A 24,060-nucleotide genomic window follows, 5' to 3' on the forward strand; every position below is an offset into this window, starting at 1 on the left:
TTTTGTCCTTACGAATCCAATCTACCATTGCAGATGGAATTTCAATGTGGCAGTTCGAAGCTCGAGCATCTCAGGATGTGTTCTTGCCAGAAGCCCAGAACTCCATGAGAGCTCCTACTCGGTTCCTTGAGAACCCTCAGACTTAAACGCTACTGAAACTCATTATCATTATGCGTTTCGTTCCCATCTCTGTCTCGCTCTGCAGCTTCATCTCGCGGCATTTCAGTTCTTCAATTACGCTCTCTGAGTTCCCAAAGCTTCGGAAAATCCCATTCAAGTATCGAGCTCGAGCTATCCAACAAGCCCAGCAAGCTCTAACTGAGTATCTTCATACCACCAGATCCTTATCCTTCACCCATGCTGAGCACATAAGTAAGAATTCCGTGGTTTCCCTTTCTGATCTCATTTCAAGGGTTGAATTCTCGACCTCCAACTTCTTCAGGAATTTCCAGAAGTTCCTCAGCTACCATCCCATCAACGAAATTGAGTTCTTCTTCGAGAGTATCGGTATACCTCCTTCCGAAATTAACGGTTTCTTGTCGCGCCATGAATTCTTCCTATCCGAAGACGGGAATATTTTGAAGGTAGCTCATGTGCTTTCTGCTTTTGGATTCCCATGGAACAGGCTAGGACATCTGTACAAGGAGGAAATTTTTTCAATTTTTGGTGAGACCCCAGGTGCTTTGATTGCTAGGCTTAATCGTTTGAGAGAGTTTGGGTTTGATAATGTTTCTGTGGCTGGTATATGTTTGGCTTTCCCTTTCGTACTGAATGGGAACGATGAATTGGTTGGGCAAATTGATGCGTTATTTGATGATTTGAGAAGGGCTTGTTTTAATTTTGGTTTGGCGAGCCATGTAGAGTGGAATGCGGATTCATGGTATGAGATTTGCAGAAAAATTAGGGTTTTCTATGATCTGGGATGTGAGAAGGGGAAGATGGGAGAACTGTTTGGCATGGGACAGGACGTTTTTCTTCAGTACTCAGAAGAGTTTCTGGTGCAAAAGGTGGAATACTTTTGTAGATTTGGTGTAAAGAAAGCTGATGTGGCTTTGTTGCTTCTCCAGTACCCCGAGATTCTGAATTATGACTTGGAGAGCCCTATGATTTCAGTTTTAGATTTTCTGAAATATATTGGACTGAGCGAAGAGCAACTGAATTCTGTTTCTCACCAGTACCCTTATGCTTTGGGCAGGAACAAGTTGGGTAATTTGCCTCATGTGATGAGAGCAATGGATCTTCACCAGTGGTTCTTCAAAAAGATCATGAATGGGGAACACCACCTGTTAACTAATTTTGTTTTTAGTAGTCCTGATACCTATTTGGATAATGAGTTTAAACATCACTTGGAGAGAATTCAATCTGCTCGGAATCACAGATACATGATAGGGAAGTTGGACTTCTTACTTGGAATTGGATTTGGGGAGAATGTTTCCACCATGAAGGCCTTTTCTTCATTGCATGGCTCAAGCTTCGAATTGCAGGAGAGGTTTGAATGCCTTCTGCAACTAGGTATTAAATTCTCCAATCTCTGTAAGATGGTTAGCTCGAGGCCTAGTATCCTCAACCAGAATCCAGACATGCTTGAACAGAAGGTCACCTTCCTCTGCAAGGACTGTGGGAGCTCTCTAGAATACCTTGATGTTTTCCCATCTTACCTGTGCTTCGATTTAGAGAACAGGATCAAGCCTAGAATTAGATTCTATATGTGGCTTACAGATAAGGGTTTGGCTGAAAGTGACTATTCAGTTGCAAGCATGGTCGCTACTTCTGAAAAGAATTTCCTTGCTCGTCTTCACAAAGTTCACCCAGCTGCTCCAAAACAGTTCTTGGAGTGTTTTTCTTCTGAAAAAACATCTGACAGTGATCAAGAGACATAGATTATGCAATCCCAGACTATTTGCAGTTCATCGTTGATTAACTGCAGACTCGTTTTTTAGCTTATTTTTCCAATGATTCCATATACTAAACTTTGTATGAGAACCAACACTTTCTTTAGGAGTCTCAGTTAGGGTCGTTTAGAACCATTACAGGGTGAAGGTTACATGGTATATTTCCAAAGAACTTCTGGATCAAGACAAAATAGGCTTACTTGAAGTATACACGCTTAGTCAGATTTGTGTAACAATCCGTGATTCCCCACATTCAATTATCTGGACGATCCAAGAGGTATGCTTGTACTTCATGAGTCACTTTTTTTCCTTTTTTTGGATGGGGGGAAGGCTAAGAGTCCTGTACCAATTGATTGTTTATTGATTCTAGCTTCATGCTAGCTCTGCACTTGTAGAATTTCTATTGATCTGTCACTGAGAAACCTCAAAATGGTCTCAGGACATCAATGCAACATTGATTCATGAAGAATTAGGTCTCACTGGTTCTTGCAGCCCCACTGCAGCCACATTTACGTCTGATCTGCTACATTCATTTAATAGACTTTCATGCTCAAAATAGGCATTCTTTATGTGTAAATGAGTTTGATTAGTATGTCCCTTCTCTTTGCATGTTATCCTTCTCAACTACAATTTCCAATCACTATGTTGTTTACAATTGCTAGCTCTGCATTTGTAGAATTTTTATTGATCTGTCACTGAGAAACCTCAAAATGATCTCAGGGCATCAATGCAACATTGGTTCAAAAAGAATTATGTCTTACTGGTTCTTGCAGCCACATTTATCTCTGATCTGCTACAGTCATTTAAAAGATTTTCATGCTCAAAACAGGCATTCTTTTTTTGTAAATGAGTTTGATTAGAGATGTATGTCCCTTCACTCCCTTCTCTTTGCATGTTATCCTTGTCAACTACAATTTCCAATCAGTATGTTGTTTACAATTGTTATATAAGCACTTAAGCAGAGTTGAGGGTCTAGCTTCTCAACGATGTTTGTATTGATGGAACTACATCCATTGCAATCGATACTGAACATTGCACAGATGTATACTCACAGAAACATCCAGAACACCCTCACATTGGTGTATTTAACTTGGGTATTAGGGGATTTGGGAAAATAAAGAAATAATCACATAGAGCCAATCAGCATGCTTTCTTCCATGAGATAAGGAATCCGTAGAGGATCCTGACAGTAGTCTGTCAAGCTACACCCATAGGAACTCCAAGACATTACTTCCCAACAGACCAAGTTCACCTTTCAGACACTTATCCAAAAAAATAAATAAATAAAATGTTCAACTTGCAGACGCTTTTATACTCTCAGAATCATCAATACTTTTAGTTGGTTAGTTTGCTGTTCGAGACAGAACCATGGTTTTTTACATCAGAGAGTGTCTTGTTGGATGCAACCACTTGGATGTCCATACAAGCGCATCAATAGTTTTTCACATAACCTGAAAATTTCCTTCTACATGGGTTTTACCTAAAACAGAAGAGCCTGAACAAGTCTTTCCACTGATTGCATGTACAGTCACTCTTTATTAATATTCTCAAAGCTTGAGCAGTCACCTTTGCTGGAGAGACTTGATCAATGAGGTTTAAACCTTTTGCCAACCAACAGAAAAAGGGTACCACTGTCTACTAGAGGCCCCTTGGTAGCGTCAGAAGAGCAAGTCATCAAGTTCTAGCCAATTTTTGGTCAGCATGTTCAGTAACATGGGGGTTGTGAGGAGGATGAACTGATGAAGGCAGGATTCAAACTCATGCCTCAGCCCTCTAGGGTGACAATCTTGAGGCTTTACCAATCAACAAGATCCTTCACCTCCATGATGGTCTTATAACAGATGAGGTAGAAGTAGCTACACGGTTGCCACTGATAATTAGATTATTGATTTCACTGCAAGCAGTAGCTGCTGGACCAGAAACAAGTTGTATTGGACAGGTCACATATCTTTCAGCCAACCAACTATAAAATGCATGCAGAGTTGATCTAGTTAGTAGTTACAGCATTATAGATACAAGTCATACTGAGAAAGTGGCCTAGAGAAAGGTTAGCTTAGGATTTGAGCCCTAGGGGAGCTTTCTGATACCTTCAAGTGGAATGAAATTTAGAGAAAGATCAAATCTTTCATGCTATAAGATCTAACCAATTAACACCCAATTTGAACTATCCCATTTTGATATGCGCAGGAACTACTAATGACATCTTGAACAAAGCAGGTTGGGCGTATGGGGTTCTGTTCCAAGACCATTTTGTTTTGATAGGTACGGGTTCTGTTGTGACAGACCATGAAGTTGAAGCAGAGGCTCACGGTCTCCTTCAGGGACTAACAAAGGCAGCTAATAGGGAGTAGCAGATTGCTGAATTTTGGACTAATTCTAAGGTTTTGCAGGCTATGGTGCTGGTTCCGAAATCTACTGTTTGGCCATGGGAATTGTTTTATATCTTTTGGCAGATTTTTTGCTTGTTTAGGGCTAGTTGTTTTTTTTTTTTTTTTTTTTTTGATGGAATTGTTTAGGGCTAGTTGTTCTTGTGTATATTCTTGTCATAATGTTGTTAAGTGGATTAAGGGGTGAGCTGTTAAGGCTTTATTGAAGGGGATACCTACTTTTGATAATTCTGTACATTATGTAATCGTTTCCTCTTAATACTTAAAAAATCCAACCCATGGATACTTTCTTGCAATTCCAGATATTGCATCCTTGGCAGCAAGCTTGGTTTAGCTAATCTCGTACCCCCAACTTCCCCCCCCCCCCCCCCAAACAAAATAATAAGATCATGTTACTTGAACAATAATAAATCACGAGAACAACTACCTAGCACAGTTGGTAGTAGTGTGGAGCGTGAACGCCCACCCTTTCATGAGAAAAGTCATCAGTGAAATGGTAAACTTTAAAATGATCAGAAAAACTGTGAAGTTCATAGCTGCTCAGTCGTATTCCTTTTTTCAGTTAGAAAAATACTTTCCAAGTTCTGAAGCTTTAGAAAATCAGATTCTTTTAAAGTTTTATTTGCCAGACATTAAACTTTCAGGATCAATCTAAGATTTGAAAACATGATTAAGGTGTACAATTAGATTTTATTTCATTGCTTACTTTTAGCCATAAAAAGAGATGCTGGTGATCTCGAATCAATTTCCTGGACTTGTCTCTTCTTCCCTATCCCACTCAAGAGTACAAGGTGTGGCTAGGGAAGAGACCAGCCCCATTATTCAAACCTTAAGTTTTGTTTGGTTGTCAGGGAATGCAAATTTTCGAGGTAAAGTGAAATTTATTTCATAAGGGGAATTTTTTTAATTGGTCTTCAGTGACATCTATTTTACATGGAGAATAAATTTCCCATGCAAATAGATATTGCATTTTTTATTTCCCGACCAAAATTGGAAGTAAAATCAAGTCATGTTCTCTGGATTGAAATATCAAAAATCTTAGCAGCTTTATTTCTGTCTTTGAGAAGCTCGGAAGCTGCTCTGAGCAAGATAAGTTGAACAACTCTGCTCTAATCAGGTATAGATCATTTGTATTTTTCTGATTTAAATCTAAATAGAATAAATCGATTTCAATGAGTGGAAAAAAAAAACCCTAGGTTTCCCCACTGCTGTCATCTCTTTCCTTTTCTTCTTCTTCTTCTTTTTCACGTTCCATACTTAGACTTTGTTTGATTGTCATTTCATCGTTATATCACTAGAGGATTTCACCTAATATAAAGATCTCTAAGGTTATGGGTTCTAGCCTCACCTAATATTCGTTCCATTCGTTGTTGCTCCTTTATTATTGTTGATTTCATTGAATTGATTGATCTGTCGCATAAACTAGGTGTTTTATTGTTCTCCATTAGATAATGTGTGATCTTCCTTGTTTCTCCTCTTTTCTAATAAAATAGTTTATTCATACAGGAAACCAAAAAATAAAAAAAAGAGGAAATCTAATAGCTGAGTAATCAGAAAACAAAAAAGGATTAAAGGTCATAAACAAATGTGAATAAAATAAGAGCAGATGAGCATGTTTTCTCTCCTTCTGTATTTAACTTCCTGGTGGTTTATTTATTTAGATGTTAATCTTTAGAGTCTATAGTTGATAAATGCAGGAGCAGAACACATAATTTAGCAAACAGAGCCTCTTCTGTAGAATACCCAGATAAGGAACCTCATGGGTTTTCTACGAATCTAATGCAGAACAAAGAAAAAAAAGTAGAGAGTAAAGACAGAGAATAGTCACTAATCAAGGTCATTTCATATAAGAAAGAAAGACATAGAGAGAGAGGGTGCTAGCTTAACCTTCACTAGCAGCTCAGAGAACATTTTCCCTCTTTTTATTTGTTTCTTCTTTCTTTTGAAATTTCATAAGGTTCTGGCCTTTTTTTTGCATAAGAAAAGGTTATCTAATCAACTTGGATCCACTCCATGCATGGTTTCTCTTGTTAGAATTGTTACCTTTTCTTTTGGTAGGGAAGGTTGGGAAGGTTTTAGTTCTGTTTTTGGTATCCTTGCTCATGGTGGGCTTCTTATAGATGTCAAGGCCATGTTAGCCCCTAACTTATGAAAGTTCCTTGTGATCCGCATAACAGTGCCAAACCATGCTTTAGTGAATCCCACAAAAGTGAAGCTAGTTTCATGGTAACCAGCTCCTTGAAACTGGCCCTCCACTAAAGCTACTTACAAGTAGAGGCACAGATGATCGAGGAGAGAAAACAGAAATAATATGGCCAAATATACGTATAAGTGTATAACCCTACTCGTCCCTTTCTTCTCTCATCATTCAGTACAGTATTATTTGCATCTATTTCCACAAAATGGGATTATTTAATGTAGTTCAAAACAAGTTTGAAGGGGTGACTACTGTAGATTGCAGGAAATAATTGTAAATTGCATCAAGAGTATCAGTTATGGATGTTCATGAGGTTCTCATATTGGTTGGTGGTGGTGATGTATCCATTCATGCTGAAACAGACGTGGTTAAATTTGTGATTTTTGGAAGGTAGAAAGAATCATATAAATATATTCGGGTGCTGTTCTCTGTGCTGCAGTGCAGGCTGCGCCCAGGCACATGGGGGTGGGCGCAATGACCACCCGGCCCATGTGCCTGGACGCAGCCTGCGCTGTAGCACAGAGAACATTCTGCCAAATATATATTAACCCTTGTTGTTGGAAAAGTGTGGATTCCATTTCATCTGTGTGGAAAAAGCAGAAGTTGATAGCCTAACATAATGGGTATACAATCTCTCACCAATGCACAAGCTTGGACTTTTTTTTGGTTTTTTGATGTTAAAAAGAAATATATTAAGCTAAAGAGAGGAATATACAAAGCATCAAGCTTGGACTTGAAATTGTCACAATTAGGCTTAAGAGGGTCAGTTAAATTTAGGAGTACATCTCTAGCCAACTTCAGAAGAAGTGACTAGGATATTTATTTGCATGTAGTCTACTCAGGAATTAACTCAATTAAACCTGTGAGACTCCATAAAGGCAGAGAACTCCATTCAAGTTCCCCACCCCATTCCCCAATGAAAATAAATCCAAAGCAGAGAACAAAACAAAACAAAACTATACAATCAAAATAATCTTTTAAAATAAAAACTATATCCAAAAGTCTCACAAACAAATATGCAGATTCCAAACTCCAAAGACATCTTTTTTCAAACCTCCTAACCTTGAATCAGAATCAGAATCAGGTGCCACTGATTCCGTTTTGAAATGGACAATCTAAAACCAAAGTTTGAAAATCTCTCAAAAACCCTTTAATTTTATTTGTATGAATTCCCCCCCCCCCCCCCCATTTTGGAGGTTGATTCTGATTCTGAAACTAATTGATAGCCATGGAAGAGGGTCAAGAAGACCCAAGAATAGGGTAAGTAATCAAACAAATCTAACAACCAAGCTTATGATGGTAACAAATGTGTGGTGGGTAACAGTTGCAAACAAGAATGAACATATATCAAGCACATTCAAGCCATTCAAGTGTCGTTGGGAGTGAAAGAGGGCAGAGAGAACTTAGAGTGGAGCAGCAAGAGTGCAGGAGCAGCAATCGGAACATACCTTCGAGCGCTGCAGGTTCCCGGCTGCTAGCCCCCCTTCGACGTTCGAGCTCCATAGGTTGCTTTGCCGTTGAGAGTGAAGGAGACTTGTAGGGATCGTGATCCTCTACTGCCGCATGCCCATGCGGCTGACGTGCAGCCTCGCATAGGCAGGGGCAAAATGACCTGTGCCCACCCAGGTAGGGTGCTTAGGCAGTGGGTAGGGCGGTCATTTCGCCCATGCCTGTGTGAGGCTGCACGCCGGCCGCAGGAGCAGGCGGTAGCAGAGGATCCAAATTGGATTTGGAGAGACGTTAGGGTTTTTGAAAGTGTTTTTGGGAGGAAGTCCGAGAACTGAGGAGTTAGGTCTGTTGTTCGATGGTTGTCACTAAGAGGGGGGTGAATTAGTTATTGAAATTTTTTCAATTTCTTCCCCACTGATACTAATAGTTACTGGCAAAAACTGAATACAACTCACAAGGTCATGTACACACCCCAGCCAAACTCAAAGGCTCTACCAAGTGTGTACACCCATCCTGCAGCCCACACACTTCAAATGCAAGAACGAACAAACACACAATTCCACACGCACAACACAAGATATACGTGGTTCGAAAAATTGTCTACATCCACGGAGCAATGCCACTATTAGCTTCGTATTTGTTCAATACTCAACTTTGTTGCACCTACAGCTGCGAGCACCCACACCCAATTTTTCTCAACATAGAACTGAGAGGGCAAATAATGCCAGTACAAAATAGCACCCACTACCTGAGAGCACCCACTCCCAGTATTTAGCACCCACTAAATATAGTACAAAATCAATAGGGTTTTGGGCTTATAGCAATGCCCTACAAGCAAGCACAAACCAAAATAGGTCTATCAACAATTTTCACCTATTTCTAGCATACATCACTAACAGGGATGAAGCATAAATAAATTAAGAGAGATGAGAATGCTTACAACCCTCACACAGGAGGACCGAGCTTTACTAAGATCAGCTGGAGCCCACTAGAAGTATCAACTCTGTCCTTTGTGGAGAGATTTGAGCTTTCAAGTAAGCACTGCCATGAGGGGACCACAATAGCTCTTTTCTTCTTGTCTTCTTCAACAAACTCACTCAAGCCATCAATAATATCCTCCAAGAACTTCTACTTACATGTTCTGCCTTCATTGTATATTCAAGAACACTCACACATAGGGGTGTCAATGGGTCGGGTTGGGCCGGGCCTGCCTAAACCCTGACCCGACCCTAGAGGCCTTAACCCTGACCCTGACCCTGACCCGACCCTGTCAGGGTCAAGAAACTCTCAACCCTGACCCGACCCTGCCAGGGTCGGGCCGGGTCGGGTTGGTCTTGATTTATGGCACCGTCCACGTGTCTCATTAGAACATGTTTTTGTAACATAGGATCTCAACCTATGGGACAACTAATAAATATGTTGAAAAAAATGGCGTGTGTATAAACTCTCTCTCTGATTGTATGCTGTGTCCCCTCAATAGGCCTGGAAGCTTATAAGGGCTACAACTAAATAACAATCATGTCAGTGACTCTTTTTATGGTCCTGATCAAAATAGTAGATGATCTACTCTTTTTATGGGTTCCCACTTCATGATGATGACAAAGCTAGTAGTTATCTCTGTACAATTCTCTTCTGTTTTTTTTTTTTGTCAAGAAAATACTTATATTAAGTATATAATATATATATATATATATGTAATATTATATACCTATAATTAATACAGGGTCGGGTCGGGCCGGGCCGGGCTAGGCCGAGGATCTAAACCCTGACCCGACCCGACCCTGCCAGGGTCAGACTATAACTAAACCCAAACCCGCCCTCAGGGTCAAAAAATCAGGGTCGGGCCCGGGCCGGGCTCAGGGCGGGTTCGGGCGGGTTCGGGCCAGCCGGGCTTTATTGACACCCCTACTCACACAAGGTAGAGAAAGAAAGCTCAATGCATTTCACACAATTTTTCAAGACCAAAACTCCATTCTTCCCCCTTTTCTCTCTATTTTTTCTATTTTTCATTCTCCTTTTTTCTGTTCTTGAGTTGCAGAATTGTAGAGCTCGTTGAGCTGAAGATTTTGATATATGGTGAAGCTCAAACCAATATCGGATGGCTGAGATATGGCCAATCAAAGTTGGGCCAATCAAAAAATTCCAAATGGAATCTTCCTTGCATGTCTATGGTGAACTGTTGATGCATGGAATTATTGGACCATAGGGTGTACCAGGTAGAAACCAATTCTAAACATTGGATGAAGATCTAGCAGGTCGGTAATTTAATATCCGTCGGATTTGAGATAAACATGATGTCTGACCACATTGTTCGTACGGCGCAAAATTAGCCTTTAGATATGAATCCATGATTAAAGGCTTTAAATGTAGTAAAATCACAAGCCTCTATTTAGAATCTCAAATGAAGAGCACCATACACATGCTACACATGAAGACGAGCCATAAAGTTGTTTTTTGAAAAAGCAAATAACCTTTTTGACTTTTGAAAATGTACAACTCAAATAAGGGATCTCCATTCATCTTATCTGGTAAAAGTAGATTGCCCCTTTGTCTTTAGATTGGAATCTCAAAAATGAGCTCAATCTTTTCATCAAGCCACAAGGTTTCTTTTGGAATCTTTGAGACACACTACAATGTAATGCGCTACACCGAAGTACAAACCTCTACTGAGCCCAAGACAGTGTGGGAGACTGTGCACAGAGCAATTTTTGAATTGCCAATCTAATTCCATCATTTTTTAGTATTTGCAGACAAACCCCTTAAATTCATTCAGTCTTATTTCTTCAATTTTTTTGAATTGCAATCAAGCCCTTAACCTCATCTTTGTATTCCATTTTAGACATAACTCTTAATGATTTGTAATTAAACCCCTAAGACAAAAAGACTGAACCCGAGAGCACGATTTGAGTTCATATATGTTTCAGGTTGGCTCCTTTTTTACGCACCCATACAAAAAAATTCATAACTCCCTCGTCTGACATCGGAGTAACAAACCGTTTGAACCGATGGAAAGATGACTCGATGAACTAACTTTTTTCAGTTCAAAGCTCTTCCAAATTCTGCCACAGGACCCACTGAAAAAATCCCTGAAGATACCACAGCTGCAGCGACCTATGAATTAGGACACAAGAATGAATCCATAGGCCACCAAACACCTCCAAACACTTTGTATCACTGCTATCCATGCTTGCAATGCTCTGAACTGCTACCAAACAAAATTTCCTAAGCCACTGGACACTGCCATAGCCTCAAGACTGGCCATCTCATCACTGCTCTGCTCTTGGTTGCCAACAATGACAACCTATATGCAACAATCTCCCCCTTTGGAGTTGTTGGCAACCTTCTCATCAACTGTGTGCCTGCATCTACAATCATACACAACATATACTCAAACTCCCCTTGCTTGCAAAACCTGCATTTTCTCCCCCTACTAAGGACAAGAATTCTCCCCATACAGTGATGAGGACTCTCTCTGCCCCTTTGACAATAAGTACAAAGGGATGTACAAGGACTCCCCCTAAGCCCATAATGGGAGCAAATCATCTACAATAAGCATGTTTCCCCTGCCCCATTGCACCTCAGTGCCTGGGAATAAGAACCACTCCCAACTTCTGTCTGAGGAACTCAAATTACTCCTTGGGTAATGATTTTGTGAAGATATCTGCTGACTGTTCTGCTGTGGGGATAAACTCCAATCTCAATACTCCTTCTGTGACCTTCTCTCTCAAGAAGTGATATCTGATTGCAATGCGCTTTGTTCTGGAGTGCATGACTGGATTTTTTGAGATGTTGATAGTGCTTGTATTATCACAATAAATCACCACAGGCCTATCAACCTCAACACTTAGATCCTTCATCATCTATTGCATCTATAACACCTGTGTATAACATGATGTGGCTGCTATATACTCAACCTCTGCAGTAGAAAGAGAGACTAAATCTTGCTTTTTACTTTGCCAAGCCACTAAACTACCACCCAAATAAAATGCACCACCACTGGTGCTTTTCCTGTCATCCACGTCACTTGCCCAGTCTGCATCTGAAAAAGCTAACAGTGTGTAGTTTTTGGTTTTGGGATACCATAGGCCATAGTCACTGGTACCTTTTAAGTACCTAAAAATTTTCTTCACAGCTGCTACATGAGTTTCTTTGGGCCCAGCTTGAAATCTTGCAACCATACACACAGCTTGCAAAATATCAGGTCTACTAGCTATCAAGTACATGAGACTTCCAATCATTGACCGTGGTGTGATTAACTGATGGGGATGCATCATCTTTAGTTAACTTGCATCCAGTCATCATGGGTGTACTGACAGGTTTGCAGTCTTCCATGGTGAATCTTTTCAACATTTCTCTCACATATTTGGATTGATAGATAAAAATTCCTTCTTTTAGCTGTGACTAATCTGCAGCCCCAAAAAGAATGAGAGTTCACCCAACATAGACATTTCAAATTATGCCTGCATCTTCTCTGCAAAGTCTCTACACATCTCATCCTTGTGGCCACCAAAAATGATGTCATCTACATACACAATTACCACAATCTAACTATCTACAGTCAATTTCACATATAAATTACTGTCCACCATACCCTTTTTGAAACCCAAATGACATAAATAGGTGTCCAATCTAGCATACCAAGCTCTAGGAGCTTGTTTCAGCCTATATAAAACCTTCCTCAACCTGCAGACAAGTGTAGAATCTTCACTAAGTTGGAATCCATCCGGTTTCTCTATGTAAACTTCCTCATCCAGTGTGCCATTCAAGAAAGCAGACTTAACATCCATTTGATAAACCTTGAAGCCTTTGTGAACTGCTAGTGCTAGAAACAATCTGATTGCCTCAAGTCTTGCCACTGGAGCAAAAGTCTCCTCAAAATCAATACTTTCTACTTGAGCATATCCCTTGCATACAAGTCTAGCCTTGTTTCTTACAACTTGACCATCTTCATTGAGTTTGTTTCTAAAAACCCATTTTGTGCCAATTACATTTTTGTCAACTGACCTAAGAACCAAATCCCATGTGTGATTTCTTTCAATCTGGTCAAGCTCTTCATTCATGGCCTTCATCCAACTCTCATCTCTACTTGCCTCCTCAACAGTTTTTTGCTCAACTTGTGAGAGAAGAGAGTAGGTGTTGGAGTACACTCTTCTAGTTTGCCTACCTCCACTCCTGGTTCTCATCCCTGTACTAGGATCACCTATAATTTGATTTTTTGGATGATTCTTAACAGTTCTGCTTTGCCTTTCCTGCTCATCTGCCTCAGTGTCAGGCTTGTCATGTTCATTCCCATGTTCATCTCTTCCTTCTTGCCTATCCTCACCTGCTTCACTCACCTCAGTAAGGTCTTCAACTTCAATAAGATCAACTCCTGAGCTAGTAGAGAAATTTATTTTCTCATCAACCTTGACATCTGTACTTTCCACAATTTTGCCAAGTCTTTTGTTGTAGCATCTGTAGGCTTTACTTGTGGTGGAGTAGCCTAAAAAGATGCCCTCATCAGCTCTATCATCAAACTTCCCCAAATCTTGATTTGTATTTTTTATGTAGCACTTGCTACCAAAGACTTTGAAATGTCTTGCTATAGCTTTTTTGCCAAACCAAATCTCATAGGGAGTTTTGTTCTCATGAGCTCTCAACATACATCTGTTGTGAATATATACTACAGTGTGTACAGTTTCTCTCCAAAATTTATTACCCATGTCATTTTCAATCAAAATGGTCCTGGCCATCTCTTGAATAGTCCTGTTTTTCCTTTCTGCAACACTATTTTGCTTAGGTGTTCTTGTAGCTGAGGTCTGTCTTCTGATGCCATTTTCATAACAATATTCTTTGAAGTTTTTTCAGGTGTACTCACCTCCTCTATCAGATCTTAGACATTTAATCACTTTTCCTGTCTGTTTCTCAACTTGCTTTCTGAAGACTTTGAATACTTCTAGTGCTTCTGATTTGTGCTTCAAGAAATATGCCCATGTCATCCTGGAGTGGTCATCAATAAATAAGATAAAATATCTCTCTTTTGTGATGCTCTGAGTCCTCATAGGACCACATATATCAATGTGTACCAACTCCAATGGTTGACTGGTATGGTACTCTTTTGACTTGAAAGATGTTCTAGTTTGTTTTCCTTTCTGACAAGAACCACAAATATGGTTTAATGGCTTTTTCAAAATAGGTATATCTCTAACAGCCTTCTTTGAAGAAATTTTTCCAAGACTGTTAAACCCAATGTGTCCAAGCCTCTTGTGCCATACCATGTCTCTTCCTACATGCTTACCATACAAGTGTCTTTAACTGTCTCTGTCAAAGTGTAAAGATTCCCTGAAGTTCTCTTTCCAGTAGCCATCAACTTCCCTATGCTTGTTCTTCTAATTTCACAACCTTGGCTGTTAAACACCACTTCATGTCCCCTATCACAGATTTAACTGATACTGGGTAAGTTGTGTTTAAGCCCTTCCACATACAACACATCTTGGGATTGCACCTTCCCATTGTTGAGACTAATGGTACCCTTTCCAACTATTTTGGCACCATCATTGTTCCCAAACTTCACTAATCCACCTGCATAGGTCTCTAACTTCTCAAACCTCTTCTTGTCTCCTGTCATGTGACTTGAGCAGCCACTATCAAGAATCCATGGTGTTGAGTCCCCTTGAGCTCTGAAAGCTATTTGTACAACCATAGAACTGGCCCTTTTCTGCATTGCTCTTCTGAACCCAAACTCTGTTTCTTAATTGAGGTTTCTGCAGTTGCTTCTCTCTTGGAATCTGTTTCTTAGGCTTGGTTGTTTTAACACTTCTGACATTGCCTTATCTATCTCTGTTATATGATCTCTATGAATATAGTTCTGCAATCCCTGACAATATGTCCATAATTGCTACATCTGTAGCACTCAACCATCACAACCATCAAGGGTGCAAAAGGATTCCTGTCAACAAAGTTTAGTGGACCAAGATTGAATTTACAATTTGAAATTTTGTGTCCAAAAGTATTACACTTAAAACAATGACCTTGAAAGAACTTTCTTTGTCTCATTGGCTTTCTTTGCCATTTGTACTGAGCCTTGTGATCAACAACCTTTCAAGCTTTCTGTTGAGAAGGATAGTAATAACCAAAGTTCTCTACTCTCCCACCTGGCCATACCATTTTTTGTTGTCTAACATGGTTAGTCTTATGGGGTGGAGTTTGGTTTTTCTTAACTCTCTTGTCTTTCACAGTAATGGGATTCTGTGCTGTGCCTTTTCCTGTTCCTTTGGCATTCTTTGATGATTCTCCTACAAATCCAAGACCAAATTTGTTATGAGTTGATCTCTGAGAACTAAGGATCTCATCAAGCTTCTTGCTACTAGGATGCACCTGTGAAGATGTTTCTATGTCATGTATACTTGAGTCATTCTCAAACTCTGCTACCTTTGCCTTGAGAGCATCAATCTTCTTCTGATAATTAGAATATTCAGCTAGGATATTGGACTCTTCTTCCAATTTAGCCTTCAGAGATAGATTTTTTGATTCAAGCTTTGGCATTCCGTAGTTTTCTGTGATATCTTCTCTTCAAGATCTTCTAGAATTTTTTTTTGATTCATCTGCTTGCTTTTTCCACTGAAGAACTAATTGTTCTTGTTCCTTAAGATTTTGTGAAACTTGTTTAACCTTCTTTCTTTCTTTTTTGAGCTCTTTGAGAGCAGATCTCAACTCAGCTTCAAAATCCACCTCTCATTCTTCTTTATCTTCTGAGGTTGTACTTGTTCTAGGTGAACCATACTCTTTTTCTTCAGACACCATGAACATGACATGATCATCTACATCATCTGAATCATTCTCAGATTCTTCCTCAGATGTGTCACTGCTTTTCTTCGAGATAAAGCTTCTTTTCTTGGGCTTGAATTTTTTGGTCTTATGGGAAACAGATTTCTTCTTTCCTTTGACTTTGCTCCTTTTATCCTCCTCATCATCATCACTTTCTATTTTACCCTTGTGAGGACATTTGGATGCAAAGTATCCAATTTTACCAGAGTTGAAACACTTAAATGGAAGTTTGTTTTTATACTTCCCTGTCTCTTTTTTCAGCTTTCTGGTGAAGTGGGCTATGACCTCATTATCATCATCACTGTCTTCCTCTTCTTCACTCTCAGATTTCTCCTTCAACTTTAATTTTTTCATTGCCTTGAATGCTGTCTGTTTGTCAATTGACTTGCGCTTTTTTGTTCTCATCTCATAAGTCTTCAGTGTGCCATGTACTTCATCAAGTGTTATTGTATTCAAGTCTTTGGCTTCTTCAATAGCTGAGACTTTGACATCATATCTAGGCAATATAGATCTAAGAATATTTTGACATACCACAGAGTTGTCAATAATTTCTTCAACTCCCTTGATGGAGTTCACAACTTCATTAACTCTAACAATGTAACTATCAATGTCTTCTTCTTCAGTCATCTTAAGACTCTCAAATTGTGCTCTAAAAATTTACAGTTTAGCCTTTTTAATTTTGACATCTCCTTCATAGATGCTTTTCAACCTGTCCCAGACCTCTTTTGCTGTATTGCAATCCATCACTTTAACCATGACATCTTTACTCAACCCTGACATTGTAGCATTCAATGCTCTGAGATTGTTTCCAAAAGCTTTCTTGGCCTCATTATCTATAAGTGGAGTGGTTAGTTTTGTATATCCATTTACTACTGACTGCCATACATCATACCCAAGAGACCCAACATATATCTGCATTCTTCTCTTCCAGAAAACATATTCAGTACCATAAAAAATTGGAACCTTCCCTGAGTCTTTTGAACTCTCTTCACCTGTAGCCATGTTGACCCTGATCACTCAGATGCCGATGAGACTGTAACTGAGTCCAGGCTCCTATACCAATTGTTGTTCGATGGCTGTCATTGAGAGGGGGTGAATTAGTGATTGAAGTTTTTTCAATTTCTTCCCCACTGATACTGATAGTTACTGGCAGAAACTGAATACAACTCACAAGGTCGTGTACACACCCTAGCCAGACTCAAAGGCTCTACCAAGTGTGTACACCCATCCTGCAGCCCACACACTTCAAATGCAAGAATGAACAAACATACAATTCCACACGCACAACACAAGATATACGTGGTTTGGCAAATTGCCTACATCCACGAAGCAATGCCACTATGGGCTTCGCATTTGCTCAATACTCAACTTTACTGCACCTACAGCTGGGAGCACCCACACCGAATTTTTCTCAGCATAGAACTGAGAGGGCAAATAATGCAAGTACAAGATAGCACCCACTACCTGAGAGCACCCACTCCCAGTATTTAGTACCCACTAAATACAGTATAAAATCAATAGGGTTTTGGGCTTATAGCAATGCCCTACAAGTAAGCACAAACCAGAATAGATCTATCAACAATATTCACCTATTTCTAGCATACATCACTAACAGGGATGAAGCATAAATAAATTAAGAGAGATGAAAATTCTTACAACCCTCACACAGGAGGTTCGAGCTTTACTGAGATCAGCTGGAGCCCACTAGAAGTATCAACTCTGTCATTTGTGGAGAGATTTGAGCTTTCAAGTAAGCACTGCCATAAGGGGACCACAATAGCTCCTTTCTTCTTGTCTTCTTCAACAAACTCACTCAAGCCATCAATAAATCCTCCAAAAACTTCTACTCACATGTTCGGCCTTCATTGTATATTCAAGAATACTCACACAAGGTAGAGGAAGAAAGCTCAATGCATTTCACACAATTTTTCAAGACCAAAACTCCATTCTTACCCCTTTTTCCTCTGTTTTTCTATTTTTCATTCTCCTTTTTTCTGTTCTTGAGTTGGAGAATTGTAGAGCTCATTGAGCTGGAGATTTTGATATATGGTGGAGCTCAAACCGATATCGGATGGCTGAGATATGGCCAATCAAAAAATTCCAAATAGAATCTTCCTCACATGTCTATGGTGAACTGCTGATGCATGGAATTATTGGACCATAGGATGTACCAGGTAGAAACCAATTCTGACCATTGGATGAAGATCTAGCAAGTCGGTCATTTAATATCCATCGGATTTGAGATAAACATGATGTCTGACCACATTGTTCGTACGGCGCAAAATTAGCTTTTAGATCTGAATCCATGATTAAAGGCTTTAAATGTAGTAAAATCACAAAGCTCTATTTAGAATCTCAAATGAAGAGCGCCACACACATGCTACACATAAAGATGAGCCATAAAGTTGCTTTTTGAAAAAGCAAATCACTTTTTTGACTTTTGAGAATGCATAGCTCAAATAAGGGATCTCCATTCATCTTGTCTGGTAAAAGTAGATTGCCCCTTTGTCTTTAGATTGGAATCTCAAAAATGAGCTCAATGTTTTCATCAAGCTACAAGGTTTCTTTTGGAATCTTTGAGACACTCTAAGATGTAATACGCTACACCGAAGTACAAACCTCTGCTGAGCCCAAGACAGTGTGGGAGACTATGCACCGAGCAATTTTTGAATTGCCAATCTGATTCCATCATTTTTTGGTATTTGCAAACAAACCCCTTAAATTCATTCGGTCTTATTTCTTCAATTTTTTTGAATTACAATCAAGCCCTTGACCTCATCTTTGTATATCATTGTAGACATAACTCTTAATGATTTGCAATTAAACCCCTGAGACAAAAAGACTGAACCCGAGAGCATGATTTGAGTTCAAATATGTTTCAGGTTGGCTCCTTTTCTGCGCACTCATCCAAAAAATTCATAATTCCCTCGTCTGACATCAGAGTAACAAACCGTTTGAACCAATGGAAAGATGACTCGACGAACTAACTTTTTCCAGTTTAAAGCTCCTCCAAATTCTGCCACGGGATCCATTGAAAAAATCCCTGAAGATACCACAACTGCAGTGACCTATGGATTAGGACACAAGAATGAATCCATAGCCCACCAAACACCTCCAAACACTTTGTATCACTGCTTCCATGCTTGCAATGCTCTGAACTGCTACCAAACAAAATTTCCTAAGCCACTGGACACTGTCATAGCCTCAACACTGGACATCTCATCACTGCTCTGCTCATGGTTGCCAACAATGACAACCTATATGCAACAAGGTCCGTCAAGATGGGGTATTGGAGGGAGTTTCAATTTTTGACAAGTGGGTAAGAACCGATGGGCTTTTGGGAATGGTTATTTGCAAGTGCCTTTTTTTTAATTGAAAAATACAGAACACGCATTTTAAACACATTTAGAACTTCTTCTTCAGCCATTCACGTTTTTTACCGACTCTTTAAGATCAGTTCGGCAGTTCACGTTTTAAACGTTAAAAAAAGGGATGGCGTTTTACTCGCGTTTTAACTAACAGAGGTCCCACCCCTTTATTCCCAGCCCACTTTTCTATCAAACATACAAGGCCTTATGATGTAGGAAAAATCTGATCAAGTTTTGTGCTTTTTAATTCTAGCCACACAATGCAGTTAATCATTTTCTTGGTTGGAAGAGACAACATAGTTGGAATCATTACTCCAGCCCCTATTGTACGTCCAAAATACCCTCAAACACGTAACCTTTGGTCCAAAATGCCCCCAAAAAACAAGCCCTTTACCATGTTTGTGCCGACTAGTGATCGTGATCCTTGACCCAAAAATAATTATGAAGGGGGATAATTGCCCCCATTCCTCTCCTTGGGCACCTCCCATGTGTATGTCAGACTGTCAATATAGGTTATACCAAAAAAAAAAGTGTATGTCAGTATAGGTGAATGGATCGAAGGATGGAGGGAGTTCAACTTGTTGGGGGAAAAGGGTAGCAGAGAGCCCAAGAGCTATTGCGCTTTTATGGCATGGACCTTGTGGAAAGCCAGAAACGATTCCATATTTTCCAGAAAGAACTGGGATCCAGTAGGAGTCATTACAGAACCGTCTAGAGCTCATAAAGAATTTTGGGATTCCTTCTCTGTGCAACAAATCACCCCAAATATGCCAGCTCCTACAGGTGATAGAGTGGAGAATTGGACCCCCCCCTCAGCCTCCCTTTGTCAAAATTAACGTGGATGCCTCATGGAAGAAGACCCAAAACCGTATTGGACTTGGCGTTATCATTAGAGATCATAGAGGAATGCCTCTTGTGGCTAAGTTCAAGAGTTCCAACATTCAGTCAATTCTTGAAGGAGAGGCTCTGGCCATGCATGTGGGCATGCTGGAAGCCATTGCCCACTACCAAGATTATGTCGTTGTGGAATCTGATTGTCAAGATCTGGTGAAGCTCATCACTACATCAGCTCAGGCTCCTCTTGATTCTCAGCCCATTATATCAGATATTGTGTGCCTCTCCTCCTACTTTCTTGAATGCCATTTCTTGCATATTTCTAGGGAATCCAACATTGTTGCGGATTCCTTAACCCGAAAGGCCACTACGGGATCAAAGGTTTGGCCTAATTCCACTCCGTGCTTGGTGGAGACCTTCTCTAGAACACCATGTGTACTCCCGTTTCTGAATAGAATGCTTTCTTACCCAAAATATATATATATATATATATATATATATATATATATATATATATATATATATATATATGTAGGTGGATTTCTTATTTCAGTCCTACCAATTACCTATGCGTGGCTAAAATCTTTCCTCCAAATTGCTATATGTAGTTTTACCCCTCCCCCCCCCAAAAAAAAAGCACGTGTCAAGAGTCTCAGCTTGAAACCGATCCAGACACTCTACTGCCGATTGTCCGTCCGATGCAAACACAGCAAGGCGCACAATTATCGCCTTACCCCCACTTGGGGCAAGGTGCTCGGGCAAGGGTAAGGCGGTAATTGCACACATTACTGTGTCTACGCAGCACGGCGCAAGACAGGCAGGCGGCAGTAGAGGATTCAAATCGCGTGAATAACTCCACTTGTGATCGGTTTAAGAGCACGAGGACGCCATTAAGGCTAAGATTCCCCTAACCAAGTTCACAATGACCGAATCATCCCATGTGGCCACTCAACTTGAGATTCTCCACGACGCCACTTGCAAGATGGTTAGAGTCTCTACTAAAGAAAGGCATGCCAAACATAAGCCCAGAACCACTTGGGCCTGAAGCTTACGTGGACTTAATACATTCCTTCTTGGGGAACATAAATACAACCGCGATAACTAGAAGACAAGGGGTGAAACCATTTTATTGTGGGTCTACTATTCTTTTTGTACGTCTTAGCTCTGCAACTGCTGTTTCTCTGAGATCTGACTTAGACATCGGAGAGTCCCCCAAAGCCCACTCTGGTTAGATCTTCCGCTGTCTCTTGATGGTGTGCAGGTTCACCTTGTGGATCTTGGCAGCAACAGATTACACTAGAGATTACAATTCAAAAAATAACCTGATTTTCTTTAAACAAGCTTAAGAGGAAACCAGCAAACAAACATCAAAAAGAGAGGATCATATAAGGATGTCAACGGATATTCAAAAATCCATATTCGAGCCGCATTCGTATCCGTTTAGGAGAATCCAAATCTATCTGAAAACTAATCGGATACGAATATGATAATGCCCATATCTGCCTGATTATTATCCGATTCGTTTAGTAATCCAATGTCAATAAAATGTTTGAAATATATATATGTGTCTGTCTATCCGATTAAGTTATTTTATTGGATTTTGTTTTCTTATTTTTATAATTTTATAAGTTAAGATAATGTGATTCTTTTTCAAGTTTTCTATTGGTTTATATATATTGTTTTATGCAATGTGATGCAGGGAATCACATATCTATTAAAATAAATACAAGATAAAATCAAAAGTAAAAAAGTAAGAAAATCAAAGCCCATTGCTACCAGGAGGTCTTGGGTTCAATCCTCTTGGTTCACACCTTCGCTCCCCTTAGAATAGAATAGAGTAGGACCTATAAATAAATAAAATTAAAAAAAGAAGAGTAGAAGAAAGGGTAGTTATTGAACTCTCAAGTCTCAGCCCTAACCGTCATCAACAAAACGGTTAAGATGTCAATGTATAGTCAAAAATTTGTATTCATCAGCGTCATATGCATTTAGGAGAATTTGTATTCATCAGCGTCATATGCATTTAGGAGAATCTGTATTAAAAAAATCACTATCCGAAAACTATCCGAATCTGTTCAATTATAATCGAATACATATATGATAATGCCACTATCTGACCGAATTCAATCCATGTACATCCTTATGATCATAACCTCAAAAAACAACCTGATGAAGCCCGGACGTATAGCGCTTGACTACTGAAGATTAACCATATATCTCACAGAGAGAAAAGCTTGATCTCTCAGGAGAGAGTAATGTCGGTGTGTAATGTATCACGAAAAAAGTAGGCCATTGATTACCTTATCTTTAGAGAAAGCCTTATCTCTGAATTAATAATTTGTGATCCCTTGTGTTGGGGCCTGGGGGTGTGTATCACCCCATTAATAAAAGCAACCAATTACGCTGTGGAAATTAAGTCCTCTCAAAAATCAAAATGGCTAAAGATTTGCATGTAGCTCTGGTTCCATATGCAGGCCTTGGCCACTTGGTTCCATTCTTCCATCTCTCTCTTGCCTTAGCCAAAGCTGGAATCCGTGTCTCCTTAATTTCTACCACTAGAAACATCCAAAGACTCCCCAAACTACCATCAGAACTATCTACTTTCATAAACTTGGTAGCATTTCCGATGCCAGTATTGGTCGGCGGTTCCTTGCCGGAGGGTGCCGAGGCCACCTTCGACATTTCTTTAGATAAAGAGAAGGACTTAAGGGCTGCGTATGATCTCTTGTGTCATCCCTTTAAGCAATTCATCGCCAATGAATCACCCAATTGGATAGGCGTTGATATCTTTCCTAATTGGGCGATTGAAATTGCCGACAATTTCCATATTCCTGTTTTCTGCTTTTCTGTCATCTCTGCCGCCACCATGGTCTTTAACGGACCACCGGAGTGTATGACGGGAGATGGCTTAAAGAAGGTACGTCCGTCGCCGGAATCTCTGACATCACCACCTCCGTGGGTCAATTTTCCATCATCCGTTGCAGTCCGGCGTGGCCCTGAAGCCAATGCCTATTATTATCTATTTTTCAATGGAGGGATGGGTGAACGAGTGGGTAAAATCCTAAAAAGTTGCAAGGTCGTGGCCATTCGTAGTTGCAAGGAAATTGAAGGTGAGTATTTAGAAGTACTTAGCAAGATATTGCAGAAGCCAGTTATTCCTGTGGGGTGGTTATTTCCACCGAATCAGCCACGGGGAAGGGATTATGGTGAGGAGTGGCTTAAAACATTTAATTGGCTTGATCAACAAAAACCCAAATCTGTTGTGTTTGTAGGGTTTGGAAGTACATGTAAATTAAGCAAAGATCAAGTTCATGAGATAGCTTATGGATTAGAGCTTTCTAATCTGCCATTCTTATGGTCACTCATCATCAAACCAGATGAACAGGAGGACATTTTACCTCCAAGCTTCATAAACAACACAGCCGGCCGAGGTTTGGTGTGCAGGGGATGGGCTCCTCAAGTGGAGATTCTGGCCAATCCTGCCATTGGAGGATCTTTGTTCCATGCTGGTTGGGGTTCTTTCATAGAGAATCTCCTCTATGCTCATCGTCTCATTGTCATGCCCATGGTTTATGATCAAATTTTCAATGCAAGGTTGTTGGTGGACAAGGGTTTGGCTGTCCAAGTTGAACAAAATGAAGATGGGTTGTTTACTAGGCATGCCATTGCTGTGTCTCTGAGGCAAGCCATGGTCTCAGAAGAAGGGAACCAGATAGGCCTCAAAGCAGCAGAAGCTGCTGCTGCTGCTGCTGTTGTCAACCATCCGACCCTGCATCAAGGGCACTACATAATTGAGTTTGTTCAGTATCTGAAGAATGGGATTGCAACACAAAATTGATCCTCAGCTCCTATATATCCATTGTCTTTGATTTTGAATCTAATTGCCCTACCATTAAAGAATAAAATTTGTTGTAAGTTGGATCATTTCTTCTATCAGTTTGTTCTAGCTTCCACCATTGATAGAAATATTCTAAATCTGTGATCCATTTTCGAGTTTTTAGTGTAAATGAGATTTTTTTTTGAAGGGGGAGGGGGGGGGGGGGGGGGGTGTTGAATAATCAATATATTCAACCAAGCACAATAAATTAAAGGGACCCCTTACAAGAAAGGCTGGGGAAAGCCACAAG

The 24,060-nt window shown here is 40.0% G+C and overlaps 2 protein-coding genes across 2 annotated transcripts; both read left to right on the forward strand.

Moving 5' to 3' along the window:
• The first annotated feature begins 38 nt into the window (after positions 1 to 38).
• Positions 39 to 1,923, forward strand: LOC122668230 (transcription termination factor MTEF18, mitochondrial-like). Its single transcript, XM_043864823.1, has one exon. The coding sequence runs from the start codon at positions 171 to 173 to the stop codon at positions 1,878 to 1,880; it is 1,710 nt and encodes a 569-aa protein (XP_043720758.1). The 5' UTR covers positions 39 to 170; the 3' UTR covers positions 1,881 to 1,923.
• Positions 1,924 to 22,356: 20,433 nt separating this feature from the next.
• Positions 22,357 to 23,776, forward strand: LOC122643435 (UDP-glycosyltransferase 91C1-like). Its single transcript, XM_043837057.1, has one exon. It carries the CDS (start codon positions 22,368 to 22,370, stop codon positions 23,769 to 23,771), a length of 1,404 nt encoding a protein of 467 aa, XP_043692992.1. The 5' UTR covers positions 22,357 to 22,367; the 3' UTR covers positions 23,772 to 23,776.
• The last annotated feature ends 284 nt before the right edge of the window (positions 23,777 to 24,060 follow it).

This window comes from Telopea speciosissima, chromosome 1 (assembly GCF_018873765.1).
Source record: "Telopea speciosissima isolate NSW1024214 ecotype Mountain lineage chromosome 1, Tspe_v1, whole genome shotgun sequence".
Lineage (NCBI taxonomy): Eukaryota > Viridiplantae > Streptophyta > Magnoliopsida > Proteales > Proteaceae > Telopea > Telopea speciosissima.

Bases quoted from the DNA above. Each gene is read 5' to 3' on its own strand.
- LOC122643435 (XM_043837057.1), top strand. From the start codon at position 22,368: ATGGCTAAAGATTTGCATGTAGCTCTGGTTCCATATGCAGGCCTTGGC.
- LOC122668230 (XM_043864823.1), top strand. From the start codon at position 171: ATGCGTTTCGTTCCCATCTCTGTCTCGCTCTGCAGCTTCATCTCGCGG.